Source organism: Phacochoerus africanus, chromosome 2 (assembly GCF_016906955.1).
Source record: "Phacochoerus africanus isolate WHEZ1 chromosome 2, ROS_Pafr_v1, whole genome shotgun sequence".
Classification (NCBI taxonomy): Eukaryota; Metazoa; Chordata; class Mammalia; order Artiodactyla; family Suidae; genus Phacochoerus; species Phacochoerus africanus.
The window spans coordinates 15,878,092-15,895,769 of NC_062545.1; the positions used below are offsets into that span (position 1 = coordinate 15,878,092).

The 17,678-nt window shown below is 49.0% G+C and overlaps 1 protein-coding gene across 1 annotated transcript in view; it reads right to left on the reverse strand.

Moving 5' to 3' along the window:
* PPP1R14C (protein phosphatase 1 regulatory inhibitor subunit 14C) overlaps positions 1-17,678 on the reverse strand; it is an 82,195-nt gene that overhangs the window by 22,370 nt on the left and 42,147 nt on the right. The window contains exon 2 of the mRNA XM_047769943.1: positions 481-564. Within this exon, the coding sequence (XP_047625899.1) occupies positions 481-564 (84 nt within the window). The remainder of the gene's footprint in view (positions 1-480; positions 565-17,678) is intronic.

Consider the following 17,678-nt stretch of genomic DNA (forward strand, 5'->3'; position numbering starts at 1 on the left):
TTTGTATCTGTAAGGTGCTTTATGAACTGACTATAGAGAAGGTCCCGTGGTGGCTCAGTGGCAACAAACCTGACTGGTAGCCACGAGGATGTGGGTTCGATCCCTGGCCCCAACCAGTAGATTAGGGATCCTTCATTGCCGTGAGCTGCAGTGTAGATCACACATGTGACTGGGATCTGGCACTGCTGTGGCTGTGGCAAAGCCCGGGAGCTGTAGCTCTGATTCAACCCCAAGCCTGGGAACTTCCATATGCCATGGGTGCGGCCCTAAAAAAAAAAAAAGAATTGACTACAGCCAATTTGTTGCCAGGAATGTAGTTTATGAGGGTGAATACTCATCATTTCAGCGCTTTTTCTCTGCAGCGCCATTAGTGCTGGCGTAAATATCACCCAGGGCAGAATCAGGGCAAGCCAGGCTCTGGAGACCCAAGCGGATTCCAGCATCCGTGATCAAAGGTTCTAGATTTTGAATGCGGCTTACCCGTAATTTTAAAGCTCTCTCTTCCTCACTGTCTGCATCAAGCAGATCATCAATGTCAATTTCCACATCCGGCATTTCTTCTTCCTAGGGAAGCAAACGGGAAGACATGCTATTTAGTGAGAGACTACACTGCACAAAACCAATTTAGTTGAGTTCGAGAGATAACTAGATCATTCATTAAGGGGTGCTGACAAATTAAGGGGGAAGAAGAGATGAGGAGGGAGGGGAGGGAGGAGAGAGAAAGGGGGAAACAGAAGAAAAAGGAAGAAGAGGCAGGCAGGGGAAGGAGAAAAAGGAAGAGACGGAGGAGTGGGGAGTAAAAGAGACGTAAAAATGAGTCATAAAGTGGTAGAAAGTCAATGCTATTTTGCAAATGAAGTAAGTACTTGCGGGGGCGGGGCGGGGGGGGTAGGTTCCAGGAAGAGAGGTAAGGGGTGCAGTTTCCTATTCCACATCTTCCCTTCCCTTGGCGATGACCTGACCTTTTCTCAGGAGTCCGCATCTCCCTGCCCCACTCTGGGTCTGGGAAAACCTGATTCCGCCACGTGTTTGCTGAGGCGGGGGGTCTTGGGTCAGCACCGTCCCAGCCCCAGCCGCGGACTCAGCTGAGCCCAGTGGGGGCTGTGGGAAAAGAAGCTCTGAACAGAAGCATCCCTCCTCAAGAGCGGGCTGAGGAGGCTCGGAACCGAGAAGGTGCTGGCCGCTGTCATGTAACCACCAAGGGAGGGTCTGACTCACCGTGGGCAGTGGGGAGAAATAAGAAAAGGAGGTTCTGGATAGCATCGCCCAGGTCACCCAGTCAAACCTCCTCTGAAGGCCACCTACCCTCCAGTGAAACCCTATTGTTGTGAGTCAAGTTTAACGTCCCGCAGCCAGAGATGTCCAGTCCATCACAGAGAGCAGGAGCGTCCAGCTACCATGTGGTGGTGACAGACCACACCGACTTGGAATCTGTACCTCCAACCCTTAGTGGACCTTCGCTGCCTCTCTCTCCCGATTCCACCTATCACCTCTGAGAAAGTGGAGATTCCATCATGCTGAGGAGAGTGCTGTCATTTTGCCTGTCCCCTTCCCATGAGGTGTCACCTGCATGGCTGCTCATCCCAGCCACAGGGATGGCGGAGGAGTGCCTGAAGAAGCCAGAGAGTGACCTGTCGGGGTACACCTGTGCGTCCACCTGGGCTTAGCCGCTCTGTGCCAGCTGCCTCACGTTGGTCTGATTTCTTGAGTATTTCTTTTCTAGTAAAACACATTTCCTAAATCATAGGGCTCAACCATCATTTCTCCTGCTCCAATAATGAGGATCCACATGTTTGAGGAAACGGAGGAATATGATCTACTACTGGGAAATAATAAGAGATATGTGTATGTATGTTTAGGAGCTCCTGACATGGGGCTCCTGAAACCCTTATAAACAGGGATGCTGATGATTGTTTCCGTTCCTGTAAGACCTGCAATCCAAACGGAAAAGCTCAGATAAGGCAGAAGGAAAGCTGAACCTAGAGTAGAGGGGCAAGTCTAGCATCTTCGTCTTATTAAGGTTAACATCTTTTTTAAGCATGTTAATGATACTAACAAAAGATGAAAAAAAGCATATCTCAGAAAATTCTCATGACCTCAGAACTGGGAAAGAAGGCTTCTTGCTGTAGAGCAGCGATAGGAGTAAAACTAAAACATAATTGAGTTCCCATTATGGCTCAGGTTAGGGACCTGATGTAGTCTCCGTGAGGATGGAGGTTCGATCCCTGGCCTTGCTCAGGGGGTTAAAAATCCAGCATTGCCACAAGCTGCAGTGTGGGTCAAAGATGCAGCTTGGATCCGGTGTTGCTGTGGCTGTAGCTATGGCATAGGCTGCAGCCACAGCTCGTTTGACCACTGACCGGGGAACTGCCATATGCCAAAAGTGCAGCTATTTAAAAAAAGAAAGAAAAAAAACATAATCACCTGACTTCTCAAGATGTCAGAAAAGCAGTTCGGCGGGGGAGGAGGTGCTTATCTGCCTTCGGGACTATTTGACCGTAGTCTCTGCCAAGCCCTAGAGACTCAGTGCACAGGAGGCAATGAACACAGCATCACTGCCCGCCGCTTACAGCTGGCTGAGCTGCTGTGGCTTTTCCCTCCCTCTCCAGAAGCCATTCATCCCACACCTTCATCCAGCCAGTCTGTCTCTCAGACTGGACCAGAGCTACAGTTTCACATGAGGGGCTGTTTTTAAGCCCTCCCTGGAGCTGAGCAGGGAGAAGAGTACAGATGTGGCCTCCATCGGGAGGAGGAGGCTGGGGGATGGCAAGGCTGTAATCTGCTCATTCAGGACACTGGGAAAGACTGCCCTGGATGGGCACACTGCTTCCCTGTGTGGGCACCAGTCTCCCAGGCCATCGCGTCCCCTTCACGCTGGCATCCTCTTACCCCGATGCTGCCTCTGCCTGACTTCCTATTTGATGGTATATTTGAAATTGTGGCTGAAAGGAAGACTGGGGGGGGAAGAGGGAAGTCATTTGGGAACCACAAATTGACAGCGGAACAGCCCTCAAGGATCTATCAGGCTTTTCACAGTGAAAGGAACTGAAACGCCAACAAAGAAACACATTAGATTACAGAGCAACGGGCAGCCCAGGAGCACAGATGGCAGCGGGGAAGCCGCAGTGTGGACGAATCACAGAGGGACCTCACGGACCCTCCTGGGCCAGTGATGCCTCTGGACCAGAGCCGGGCACACGTCATACACACACTCTAGCACATGAAGCTCAAGGCTACATCCACAGCCCAGAGTGGCTTTAATAACCCCTGTGGAGGCCAACACACCCAGAGCCAGGTTCAGCTGACTCTATTCAAGAAGAGCCAAGGCAGCACGACAAAGTGAAACCCACAAGTTTCTATCTGTGTAACCATCCAGGGCCTTCCCCTAAATTTCCACACCCCTTCCCCAAGACAGTCATTTGGGGATTCAGCATGTATATACGATTTGGCCACAAAGTATGTATTTATGTCACCAAAGTACGTATTTATGTCACCATTTCATGAAATCAAGCAGAGGAAGCAGAATATAGAAACTGCTCGAGGAATCACAGCTACAGGGAGCTCTGTGTCTGCTATTCTTCAAGGAGATAAAAGAATAAGTGAATAACGCCCTGATCAGAACAGCCATGGGTTTCCCTGCAAATGCCATCTGGCTTTGAGGCCCTGCCAAATTCGGGCCGACAGGCTTTTACTTGCACAGCCACGTAGCGTCGCACCCACAGGAGCCTCTGTAATTAGCTGTCTTCTCTTTACGAGCACACCGGGCTCTCCCGCAGGCGCTGGCTGCAACCGACCCCTGTTCCCCAAGCCCTGGGATCTGGGCTGTCCACTTGGCAAGCACATGTTGTATTTAATATCACATGTGGTATTCGCTAAGATGAAACACAATAAAAAATTCGGTTCCTCAGTCACCTTAGCCACATTTCAGGGCTCAGGTGCCACCTGCGGCAAGTGGCTGCTGTACTGGACAGCAGAGACACAGGGCCTTTCACTCCACTGGATGGGACAGCCCGGGAGTTCACTCACCCTCTGGTCCAGACAAAGCAAAGCCCCGTCCCCTCTCAAAGGAGCCTGACTGGAGTAAAGAAAACACCCAGCATGGCAAGGTCGTTGCCATGTCCCGAGAGCATGTGGCTGGGAAACCCTGAGCTTGGCTTTCTAAGTGGGAAAGCTGCTGCAAACTAAGTATTCTCTCGCCAGCTAATTATAACAAATCACTAGACATCAGGATTTTCTATCAAACCATGAGCTTCTCATTACCCCCACCCACTTCCATCAGAGGCCAGGAGGAGGTCAGGTTCAGCCTATGTGCCTGGAGCCCATGTGAAGCCAGGGACGTTCCAAAGGCTGGTGATGCCAAAACCGAAGCCTGGATGAGGACGCAGAGACTCGCCATGGAAGTACAAGTGGGAAGAAAAGACTGATCTAGTATCAAGCATAGAATCCTGTGTTTATTTGCTATTTAATACTGGGGGTAGGAGTGGCCAAGCCTGTGGCCTGTGGAAGTTCCTGGGTCAGGGACTGAACCCATGCCATAGCAGGTGGGGTACTATAAGGAGTAGTGGAGAGTGTGGCAAACAAGAGAAAATAGGCCTAAGGAAAGGCAGCAAGAAAACTTCCTTTTCCAACTCATGTCATCTTTTAGGAACACAGGCTCAGTGTTGCCAGATATTCCAAGTTTTCAGAAAAGTTAAAAATACAGATTTTTATCTCCCCATTATATATAATATAATATATAAATATCCTAATTTTTGAAGTTGGTCTACAAGTCCTTATAATACGGTAAAAGACGAATAAAATCCATCAGCTGTCAGGCTGTTAGCTTTGCCTCAGCCTGCAGAGACTGCAGCCACTGGGGGCTCCAGGGCAAGGGTAGGACTTGCTGGCAGAGCTGGTGGCACAGCAGGAGGGTCCGGACAGAGCACAGAGGGAGGAGGGGGGATCCCGGTGGGAGGTACCAGCACTGGGATGCGAGCTGTGGCAAGAACGAACAGATTTTAAACAGTGATAAACAGGAAGGGAAAAAGAGATGGAATCTGGAGATGAACTGGCTGTGGCAAGAGGGAGAAGCGAAAGGTAAAGAGAAGATGCGGGTTTCGAGCCCCCGAGGTTTTGGAGAAACACAAGTGACAGACGGCAGGCCTGGGACCTCAAAGACCCTTCACAAAGCAATGGGAAGGTCAGAGCGAAGCCATCTCCGGCACCCCAGCCCTAAGCAAGAAGGGGACCCACAGCAGCGCGCTGAGAACCTCAGCCGGGCCTGCCACCACCCCAGGCTCAGGCCCCAGGGCCCAGTGATGCAACCGGGTACTGTGAACCCGCAATGCCGCCAGCCTGCACTGAAAACACACACGCATGCACACTTTTAACCAGTCTGAAAATTTATACCATGACGCCCATCAAGAGTGGTGTCAGCTGTTAGAAAACACCAACGCGGGCCTCTCTCCGCAGCAGTGAACGGGGCAGGAACACTGAGCTTGAAAATGGATCATGGTTTTCAAGCCCCACGACATCCAACTTGAGGGCTCCCTGCAAGTGACAGTGGTTCATGGTTCTCCACAGTCCCCACCCCAAAAGAGGAACATGAAAGACCGTGGAATTAGGGTGCTGGGGACAGAGCTGTCAGGGGAATGGGGAGGCCTATTCTGAGAGCCCACACTCCCTAGAACGCCTCTCTCCCACGGCCCACGCGGAAACTCAGGTGGAAAACCTGAAAAGAACGGAGGCGCACAGACTGCCAGGGGCCACGCGGGTAGTGTCATTTGCTCTGTGAAAATATTTACATTCCTGTTTTTGTTTTGATGATAACCCAGCATCATTTCTGTAAGCAGGCACAGTCATTCTAAGATGAGTCCACACAACCATCCAATAACCAAGCCAGCCGTGTGTTTATCACCAAGCAGAATTGTGTTCCCATCGCAGGCTCATGAGAAGAAGGCCCAGATGATTTCTTCACACCAAGTGAAGCCAGAAGCCATCGTTCCAAAGACCCCGTGCTGCCCCAAACTGTCCCTAATTCCCCTCACAGAAAGAGCGACATCAACCATCGCAGCCAATGCACATTGTCTGTGAGTTTTGTTGGTTGGGGACTTCACATTTCATCTGCAATTTTGATTTTAAAATTGGAGGAACCATAAGCATAAGGAGTTCGTGCTTGGTTTTTAAGTGGTAAATGTTTACATATGACCATATTAAACCTTTAAATCAGCCCTGGAATCTGCAAGAAATTTTTTCTGCTTAAAAAGGAGTCCCGTCTACCCTACGCACATCCCCGTGGAAAATCAGAACACTGAGGATGCAGGGGAGATCCAGGAAGCTTCCAGAAGGAAAAGAGTCTCACACAGCAGGACAGAGCATCAATGCTGGATTCCCAACAGCAAGGCTGGGAGGCGGAGCCAGAGGGGCACAGATTCCAAAATCCCGAGAGGAGGCAATTTCCAACCTGGACACCTACATCCTCCCAGACCGCCAACTAAGAGAGAAAGAACAGAGACATTTCAAGACACATCAGGGAGTTCCTGTCGTGGCTCAGCGGTTAGCAAACCCAACTAGCAATCCATGAGGATGCAGGTTTGATCCCTGGCCTTGTTCAGTGGGTTAAGAGTTCCAATTCGACTCCCGGCCTGGGAACCTCCATATGCAGAGGGTACGGCCCTAAGAAGACAAATAGACCAAAAAAAAAAAAAAAAGACACACCAGGCCTTACATCTTAATATGTTTACCTCCCTTTTCAGGAAGAAGTACCCCAGCAAAACAAAGAAAGAAACCAGGAAAGTCATTCTAGCAGTGGATCGTGAAGGTCAGAGGTCATACACTAAAATCAAGACTGAGGAGGGTTATAAGGAGGCCAGGAAGTGAAAGCAAATTAAGGGATTCCCGTTGTGGCTCACAGAACCCAACACAGTGAGGCTGCAGTTCCCAACCCTGGCCTTGCTCCGTGGGTTAAGGACCCTGCATTGCCACAAGCTGTGGCATAGGTCCCAGATGACTCTCTGATCTGGTGTTGCTGTGGCTATGGCTGTGGTGTAGGCCTGCAGCTGCAGCTCCAATTCGACCCTTAGCCTGGAACCTCCATATGCTGCAGGTGCAGCCATTAACAAAAAAAAAGCAAACAGAGGCTTAAAAAGATGGGAAGCTGAAGTTCCCGTCATGGCACAGCAGAAACGAATCCAACAAGACAAAAAGACCAAAAAAAAAAAAAAAAAAAAGAGAGAGAGAAAGAGAGATGGAAGCTGAGTGAAAAGAAAAGAGAAGATGAACCTTTTTTTTTTTTTTTTGGTCTTTTATTTTTTTAGTGCCGAACCCACGGCATATAGGAAGTTCCCAGGCTAGGGGTCTAATTGGAGCTACAGCTGCTGGCCTACACCACAGCCACACCATGCCAGATCCGAGCCTTGTCTGTGACCTACACCACAGTGCACAGCAACACCAGACCCTTAACCCACTGATCGAGGCCAGGGATCGAACCCGCAACCTCATGGTTCCTAGTCGGATTTGTCAACAACTGAGCCACGACGGGAACTCCAAGATGAACCTATTTTTAATACAGGCATGGGGCTGGGTGTCTGACAGGTTCACATCTGTTGGGCCATTTAGAGGGGCAGGGGCAGGATGGGCCTTAAATGGAAATAAAATGGGGTAAACAAGGGTAGGTCCTTCCAACTTCAACCCTGACACATGGTACAGCCTGACAGTTCCTGTCGTGGCTCAGCAGAAACGAACCCTACTAGCATCCATGAGGATGTGGGTTCGATCCCTGGCCTCACTCAGTGGGTTAAGGATCCGGCGTTGCAGTGAACTGTGGTGTAGGCCAACAGCTACAGCTCCTATTGAACCCCTAGCCTGGGCACGTCCATATGTTGCAGGTGCAGCCCTAAATAAACAAACAAACAAAAGACAAATGGTACAACCTATGTTACCAATGTCCCCGACACACAGTTGTTTTAAAAATTATACAACCTACAAAGGCTGAAGCTTGCCCAGAGCCAAACAGCATCACTACCCACCCCCCACCCCTCAATCCTCCTTTAAAAAGATTAAAATAGCCTCACCAAATTTCATCCTATGATAAAGTGAAGGGATGTTTTATATAATATCTAGAGAGGCAGCTGTCCTCACTGTCTCTTTATTTTGCATTCCCCAATGAGCTAGGGTTCATTTCTGGAGCACTCAGCACACACAGATGAGGGCTGCAGCAGCGAGCAGAAAAGCCACAGGGCATGCCCTGTCCCCAGCATCCTCTACAGAGCGATCCCCTTTCCTCCTCAAGAAAACACATGGTGACACCAGTGAGCAAGACGTACATTATTTCACAAACATCTGGAAAATGTTTTAATTTTTTGATAGCTCACTTTTAACTTTTAAATTTTATTTGGTACTTCCACTGTTACCATTTAACAAATTACTTGAAACACATCCTCACGTCACAGCAGCCCAGTTGAGGACGGCTGCCCTACCAATCAACAATGTAAACACATGCCAGCTCAGATCCACACGGCTGGTCACAGGAGAGTATTCTAGAATGAGGCACATCTACGTTGGAATCTAAGCACGCCAGGCAAACCCATGCGACACCTACTTACTGAGGACCCACTACCTTCCAGAAACTTTCTAGCCATCAGGGACAAAGCGTGAACAACACATCAACACTACTGTATACAAAACAGATGGTCAACAAAGACCTGCTATAGAGCACAAGGCAATCTACTCAATAGTTGGTAATAACCTATATGGGAAAAAAGAATGGATATAGGTGTATGTGCAACTGAGTCACTGACGCAACGTTGTAAGTCAACTAGACTCCAAAAAATTTTTTTTAAAAAAGAGAGGAGTTCCCATTGTGGCTCAGCAGAAATGGATCTGTCTAGGAACCATGAGGTTGTGGGTTCGTTCCCTGGCCTCGCTCAGTGGGTTAAGGATCCGGCATTGCTGTGAGCTGTGGTGTAGGCCGCAGACAAGGCTTGAATCTGGCATTGATGTGGCTGTAGTGTAGGCCGGAAGCTACAGCTCTGATTCGATCCCTAGCCTGGGAACTTCCATATGCCATGGGTGCAGCCCTAAGAAGACAAAAAGACACACACACCCCCCCAAAAAAAAGAGAGAGAGAGAAAAGGGGGAAAAAATAACTGACAAAAATACTTGCTCTTATAGAAATTAAACCCTGGTGGAGAAGACAGACAATAAACACCTAAGTGCAGTATTCTGTATAGCAAAGGGTGTTGAATATTTTCAAGAAAACATAGGCAGAGCTGAGGGACAGGGAATGATGGGCTGGCTGGAATTATAATGGGGTGGTGAGAGTAGTGAAAGAAATATCTGAATAAAAGACCTGAGGAAGGTGAGGGAAGCCGTGGCGATGCACCTGGGGGAAGAGCTCAGGGGAGCACAGCAGGTGCCCAGGTGAGTCAGAAACAAGGTTCTGGGGTCACAGCAGGGGACTTCGGACGGGGCCTCTGTAAAGACTCAGACTTGGACCCCGACTGAGAGAGAAGCCCCTGGGGGTGTGAGCAGAGGGTGGCGTGCTCTGGTTTCCCTCCTACAAAGACCCCCGTGCTCTGTGAAGGAAGGGCTGTGGGAAGCCAGGGCATAAACAGGACCACCTGGGAAGTCGCAGAGTAACCGGGGAAGAGATGACACTGGCTAAGACCAGGGCAGCAGCACAAAATGTGTTCTGTTCTTATTTGGGTGACCGTTGATCCAAACCTCAAAGGGCAGACTGCTGTCTATCCAGCCGCAGTGGTCAACCAGGTGGCAGATCAGGGGCCTCCTCTGAACAGGATCGTGGGAGAGGGGTGCCATGGTGGGTGTGAACCTTGGCAGTGAGGGAGGGCACTCGGCCCAGGTGCAGGCAGGACAGCGTGGAGCCAGCTGAGGGGCTTTCCCCAGGTGGTACCCTGTTCCCCTTCCCGCCCTCCACACGCATGCACGTGGCGCACCCAGGGCAGGGCACCTCTGGGAGGCCTCCTCTGCCCTCGGATCTCTGCCCTTCCTGCAACCAGACATTTAGCAATTCGTTTCAACAATTTAACATTTAGCAACTTGTTTTAACAAATGATGATCTCTGGATTGTCTCTGGAGAGACAATTATAGCTCTCCAAACGCAGTTTTATTTTTTAAAAAAAGGACTCAGAGTCAGGGCAGAAATGGTGTTATATGCCCAATCCTTAGTCTCTGTGGCTCCCGAGGCCTCATCCTTCTGTGATAAAAGGACCCAGGTAGAAGTGGAGAGGTGGGGAGGGTCCCGGGTGAAGAAGGTTCAAAACCTGTATCTTCCCACACTGGCCCCAGGAGCTGTGCTTCTCAGCATGAATGACACCCCTCTGGCAGGGGGCACATAGTGACGGGCCCAGTCCAGGCAGTTCGGAGAGAGACAAGCCAAGGTTTAAACTCCATCTCTGCCCCTTATAGCCTGTATGAGCTAACCTTCACCTCCTGTGCCTATAAATGAAGACGACTACCTAATTCTCAGAGCTGGATAAAAAGCTGGCCTGGGAGTTCCCACTATGGCACAGTGGGTTAAGAATCCTACTGCAGTGGCTGGGGTTGCTGCAGAGGTGAGTGTTCAACCCCTGGCCCAATGCAGTGGATTAAAGGATCTGGGCTTGCCACAGCTGCTGTGCAGGTCACAGCTGCAGCTCAGACTCAATCCCTGGCCCAAGAACTTCCAGATGCCATGGGTATGACCATTAAAAAAAAAAAAATAGCTTGAAGGTACCTGGCCAGGTAGTACAAATGACCTCAGAAGGTGCTCAGTTGACTGGGCACTTTTGATCATTTAATTCCTCTTAAAAAACAAAGTTCAGTGTAAATGTCTCTTCCAAGGAATCTTTTACCCCTGATGCCTGAAAATGGCAAGTAAGGACCTAACACATTACCAACTTGTTCAAAAGCACAAGGATTAAAGGGGCGGGGGTGGGGAGAGAAAGAAAAGAAAATGTAACCAAAAATCCCAGATGCAGAGCTTTCTGGAAACAATAACACTTGATTCCACATCTGCATCTGAACATTAAAGATGCACAGCTGTTGTTAACAGTGCCAAAGTAATAGGAAAGTCAGGAGCTTGTTCCTTAAGGTATGTGGAAAGACGTGATGGCTGAGGCACAGCATAAAGATGGCAGTGACAAGGTTCTTAGCCAGAGAATACCTGAGGACAGAACTCCTAAAATCTCTAGCTACATCGATGGACAGCTACCATTCTCGTGACCCCATGCTGATTGTCAGTAGTACTTGTCTCTGACCCTCAGCTCTCCATGGCAGCACCTACATCATGAGAAACACCACACATAAGCTCCCAAGTGAGTACTGAGGGAGATGGGGGACACAGACATTAAGACACTATAAAAAAAACAGGAGGGAGAAATCAGCTCAGAAATATGGACAAGCAACTCAGCAATGATCTCAGATTGGTCGTGGACTGCAGGTGATGAATTAGGACACTGGAGAATAAAGGAGGGTTCTAAAGAAAAAGGCTTTGGAAAGGGCTCTCCAAGGAGTGCAAGAGGCAATGGGCATGCAGCCTGTCTCTAAGAAGTCACATTAAACTGTGTCCCCCTTCCCATCTACTTAGTGATCTGGCCAGGGCAGTCTTCTGATGGAAGGAAGATAGTGCACACCCACAATAAAGCTGCTTAGGGACCAAGCAGAACTCTTTAGGATGGAAACCATCAATTTTCCCCCAAGGTGTAACAAATGCAACAAATAACTCAAAGTCTGGTACAGCCCAGTTCTTAGAGAGAAGGAAGTTCTCACACACTACCAAAACTTTCACTGAATCATTTTGATGGGAATATGGAGTCAGATTTCCTGAACAGGGAACACTGAATCCAGTCATTTTCCAGCTCCTATCTTGGAAGACTCCAAAATCAGCTATGGCCAAATGTGTTCAGAATTGGCAGGTACGCAAAAGAGCAACACCAAGAAGACGATGTGGAAATGCCACTTGGAGGGACACCAGACACTGAAAAGAAACTGTGATTCCCATATGGAAACCTCCAGGAGCAGACCAGCAGGCACAGTGTAGTTGGAATTTGAAAGGCTTGGTGAAATGAGCTATCAAGTCACAAAAAGACATGGAGGAACCCTCATGCAAATCACTAAGTGAAAGAAGCCCATCTGAAAAGACTACACACTGTCCGATTCCAACTACACGACATTCTGGAAAAGGCACAACTCTGGAGAAAGTGAAAAGATCTGTGGTTGTCAAAGGTTCACAGGAAAGGAGGGATGAGTGTGTGGAGCACAGGACATTAGAGCAGAGAAATTATTCTGAACGAAACTGTGGTTGTGGATCCAATTCATTATTGTCAAATCCCACAGAATGCACAACACACAGAGCGAATCTAAAGTAAACTATAGACTTTAGTTAGTAATAATGTATCAACATTGGCTCATCAAGTGTAATAAACACACCAGACTAATACCAGATGTTACTCATAACAGAAACGGGGGCGGCGGTGGGGGGAGGGTTGGTGAGCTCTGTACTTCCCCTCATTTTTTTTACTAATACGAAGCTGTTCTAAAAAAAGTAAAGCCTATTGCTTTATTTTTTAAGACTACCATTTTGGTGGTGATGACACATAGCACAGTGAGAGGCTGATCCTCCTGTTAATGGCCATAAGAATCTTCATAAAATAAACAGATGTGTAAAAGGTCCCAAAGTGAGTCAAACTATGGCATTTAGCCAACTGAGGGATGTCTGGGGAACTAAGCTCCACCTCGGAATCCAGGGTACAAGTGTGGGAGGAGGACCCCGCAGGCTGTCCCAGAGGAAAAGGAGCCTGCTCTTCCTGCATGGAGGGTCCGACTCCAGGCTGAAAGGGCCACCTCAGGGTCAGAAGGCACAACTGCCACTGGTCTAATCCCAGTCTCAGGGAGACAAGCCTGTGCCTCCTGCCCCTCAAAAGTCCTTTGACCCGAACTTCCCTGAGAACTGCCCAGACCAAAGGGAGCGCTGCTTTGCAAATCATTACCATAATCATTTACATTCTATGAGGGCTCACTCCGTGCAGGCCCCCTGACCCCTCCTCTCCTTCTGTCCCCACCATCAAGTCATCTCTAAGTCTATGAGGAGGTTCTGGGCATCTTTTAAGACAGTGACAGCAAAAAAAAAGAAGGAAGGAAGGAAAGAAAGAGGGCAAGAGAGGAAGAGAGAGAGAGAAAGAAAGGGAGGAAGGAAGAAATGAAGGAAGGAAGGAAGAAAGGAAGAAATGAAGGAAGGAAGGAAGACAGACAGACAGGAAGAAAAGGAACTAGTTGTGCAGGGTGGCTAAGCCCACAGCCCTCTCAGAACCTTCCTGCAATGCTGGCTGCCTACCAAAGTCGGAGGATTCAACAAGGCAGGAGACCCACACCTGCAGGTTGGGGCTCAGATAAACTGCAGAGACGATGCTGATGGAGGCAGTCGGCCACTGCCCAAAGGCACACGGCTGCCTGGCCATCGGAGCAAGGGGCTCAGCTGAGTGAGTGACAGCTGGCTGCCCTGTCCCCACTAGGTCAGGGGCCCGAGGTTCTCCCCAGGCCCAAGGCCACTGCTGCCCTGCCGTTGCTAGTGTTCGCTTCTCCGGAGACCCTGCGAGAATAGATGGCACTACAGAGGTCACCTGAGGGCATCTGAGTGTTTCTTAAGCTGGGGCCTCTATTTTGAATATGAGTCCAAAAAAAAAAAAACAAAACAAACAAACAAAAAAACGCTCAAAACCACTTTTTTGCAATTGTGCAGGTCTTAAAGGAAGTTGTGGCAGGGGACCCAAGTCATCCACACATCCCCTCACCAAGGAGCAGCCCTCCCCTGGACCCCGAGGTCATCTGACAGCCGTGCAGCGGCAGCAGGGGCCTAACCCGGGTCCTCCTGCGACCCTGACTATGAGGGGCCGATGACGTCAGAGGCGGATCGCCCCCCCATGGAACGCAATGCCCACCCCCGGACGTCCCAGAACAGCCTGGGTATCAGCAGTTTGCCAACCTACAAACTACGAAGCAGCCCTATATCTTTGGGGCTACTCCTGCCTTTTCCCCAAATTTCACAGATCCCAGGGGAGCGGTGAACATCAAACACAATTCAAACACTTGGTGCCTTTTACAAGCAGGCCAAGTGCCCTCTGGAGCCCGAGGTCTGCTGGAGCACCTTCTGGAAGTGGCTGCTGGTGTCAAGAGCCCCACAGTGGAACTTCCTAGACAAACACCAGGAAATGGGAAGCAGGCTTCACCTGAATTGAACCTGCAGCGGGTCCAGTTTACACCCTCGGGTGGAGCCAAGGTCTCGCCCTGGGCCCCCTCCTGGCTTTCTCTCTCCCACAAAAATACTGCCGCCAACATACTCCCCCACCTGCCCTTGTGCTCCGCCTGAGGAAGGCGAGAAGGGCTGAGAATCCTTGGAACTCTATGCAATCCTTCAAGGACTGCGATCAGAGTGTTGGCCCAGTTACATCTGGGAGCCAAAGGGTGAGGGGAGCAGCAGCCGCTCAGGCTTCGTCTGGCTGAGTGGACAGTTATCAGGTTTACATGGGGGGGGGCCTTGCCAAAACCTGGGGACGCTCATCTGTCTTCACAAACCTGTCACCCCTGATGATGACAAGAGTTCCGCCTTTGTAATAACAGCTTTGTCACTCAGGCCCTGGGCCAGTCCCAGACAATTCCAGTAACTCCAACACCTTGGATGTTGTTATTCTGACTCCATCACAAAGTAAAGGTCAACCAGTGAGGCAGCAGCTTGTTACCTCATCTGCATCTGTTACTTTTCGCTACCGGAACAGACATTCATTTGAGATCAAAGTAGTGGCAGATGGAATGGGCGCAGGGGTGCCATACTTGATCCATTTTAGCACACGAATTGATGGAACTACAGATCCATGTTTGGAAGGAACAAAAATGGTGGCAAATCACAAGGGGGGATGTTTCTTACACCTAGTACATTTTTCTCTCCAGAAACTTGGTGCATGGCCAACTCTTGCACCGAAGCTTTATTCTTTTTGTCCCAAGCAGGGAACAATGTGGACTGAAGATGACCTGCTCAAAACCACCTTACACAATTTTATTTTATTTTATTTTATTAGGGCCGTACCCAAGGCATATGGAGGCTCCCAGGCTAGGGGTCGAATCAGAGCTACAGCTGCCAGCCTACACCACAGCCACAGCAACATGGGATCCGAGCCATGTCTGTGACCAACACCACAGCTCACAGGAACACCGGATCCTTAACCCACTGAGCAAGGCCAGGGATTGAACGTGCATCCTCATGGATGCTAGTCGAGGTTTGGGAACCGCTGAGCCATGACGGGAACTCCCGTGATTTTTTTTTAAAGTCTACTCAGAACAGAAATTAGATTCAAGGATCCAACGCCTGGCTCTTCCGCTGCTAAATACTGATATAAATGAAGGCGGGAACAGAAGTCCTTGCACCTAGTTCACACGCCATAATGATCTGCTGAGTGACGGGCTGATTTATCTGGAGTCCCAGGGGGTCTCTGCACTAGCAAGCTAACTCAGTTGTTCTAAAGGCAAGCAGGTTTGAAGATTTATGATGACCCAGGTGCCTCCAAGGACCATAAATCTTTGCCATAAATCTAGGCTGTTCGAAGCAGCCCAGCTAGTACTCAGCAGCCATAACAAGTCTATTGTGATGACTCCCCCTGAAAACCCTATTTAGAAAGGGGGGGTCTACTCAGACTAGAGTTCTCCGTGTCTATGACAAGGGACAGGAGAATCCCATTTCTCCACCCACCGGGACAGGTCTTCTGCTCAGACCCTTCTGCAACCAGGCCGAAGGGTCTCGGAGCTTCTCCCCTCTGTGTCCAAGGCGCATCAGGAGATGGGCCGAAAGCCATTCCAGGCACCCCTGCCCATGACCTGACACTGCATGAGCCCCTCCAGGGCATTACCCCTGCCATCCTCTGGCCGCCACCTGCACTCTGCGGTCACTGGCAGATTAAATCTCATCACGGTCACGAGCATGTGAAAGCCCATCAAGAATGAACTCCCCCAGCAAACCAGAGGGCAGGGTGTGTGCTTCGTTTATTTTCGTCACCCCCATCTGGAGCGTGGTATCCACCCCGCATACGCACACAGTGAAATTTTTATGGAGTGAATAAATTGAGGCCCTCTCCCAAATAAAATGCTTAGGCCTAAAACTCCCATTAAACACACTTTCCAGGATATTCAGGTTAAGAATGAGGAACCCATGTAATTGCATGGGTACTTAATTCTCTCTTGAAATTGACCCAGAAGTGGAGATAAGACCATCATGCAGGTTATAGAAGAGATACTATAAATAGTCACTGCTCTAGGTATGTAAGGAGAGATAGTTCAAAGGCAAAGTCGGCATATATTCTTTTTATAACCCTGGCCTTCGCAGATCGATGTGACCCAGACAGAGAGCCTCTTGGATAAATTGTTACATTGATGAACTGACTCAATCTCACCTTTAAATTCTAGGTCAATAGTTAAATTCAATGAGCATCAGTACTTGAGCAACAGAGTTTCCCCTCGACTCATCAAGATGTTAAAGAACAGAAAACATCTACTGCCAAGGAGTTTCAATCAATGGAACAGGGTCTTAAATTACGGAAAAAAAAAATAGGAGCATCTTTTACATTTTGCAGGCATTTTATCAGGTTAGCAAATGCCAGGATGGTTTGTGCTAAAGGTGAAATGACACAAGAACAGCCAGCCTCCTGCTAAGTAACAGGATTCGTAATTTCAGAGTGAGGAGAGGCCAGTGCAACTCAATACAAAGTAAAACATCTTAAATGAAATGTTATTTCATCATTTTAAAGTAAAATCCCCAAACCATCCTAGGATAATAAACTGTTACTGGGCAGACAACTGGAGAGCTCTTCCTTTAATTAATGAGAACGGAATGACTTGTAACTGATACACAAATTGTGGTGGAATATTATTTGGCTCTTGTCACTAAGTTACACACACCACTTAAAAATCCCGTTGCCCATATCCTTTTGTACACATTCTTTAAAAAAAAACCACCAACAACGGGGTGTTCAATACAAAGATAAATCTTGGCTCAAGCGGCTTTCAAATCCTCAGAAGGATTAAGAATTGGTCGAGCAAACATTTCTTGAGATAAGAGAGGGATAATCAAAGTGGAAGGGGATTGGTGGGAGGGGGGGAAGAGATAGGAAAACCACGCCCCCCAAGAAGCAGTCTGTGAATGGCTACTGGAGAATTGGATGAGAGGCGGGGAGGGGAGACGTAGGACAGTGGAGTCAGGAGCCCCATCCTAGGAATGACAGTTGGAGGAAAGAGGGAATGAGCTATTAACAAGAACAGCCCTTCAGACTTCCTGCTGTGGCTCAGCGTGTTAAGAACCCAGCATAGTAACTGCGATGACGCAGGTTTGATCCCTGGGTTCGCTCAGTGGGTTAAGGATCAGTGTTGCTATGCCTATGTGAGGGCCCAAAGGTGCAGTTCTGATTCAACCCTTAGCCCAGGAACTTCCATATGTCACAAGCGCAGTGCAAAACAAACAAACAAACAAACAAACAAAAAACCACCTCTTGGGAATCAGAATGGGCTATGTCGGAAGGCATTCCAGATCTGAGTGAGCCAGCAGAGGCTGGTGGAGGTGCCATCCCTCCTCCAAATCATAGGCTCCTTTTGTTTTTCAGTGTTGATTCCTGGCCCTTTCTCTGGAGAGGATGGAGAAGAAGGCCTGGCCTGGCTTTAGA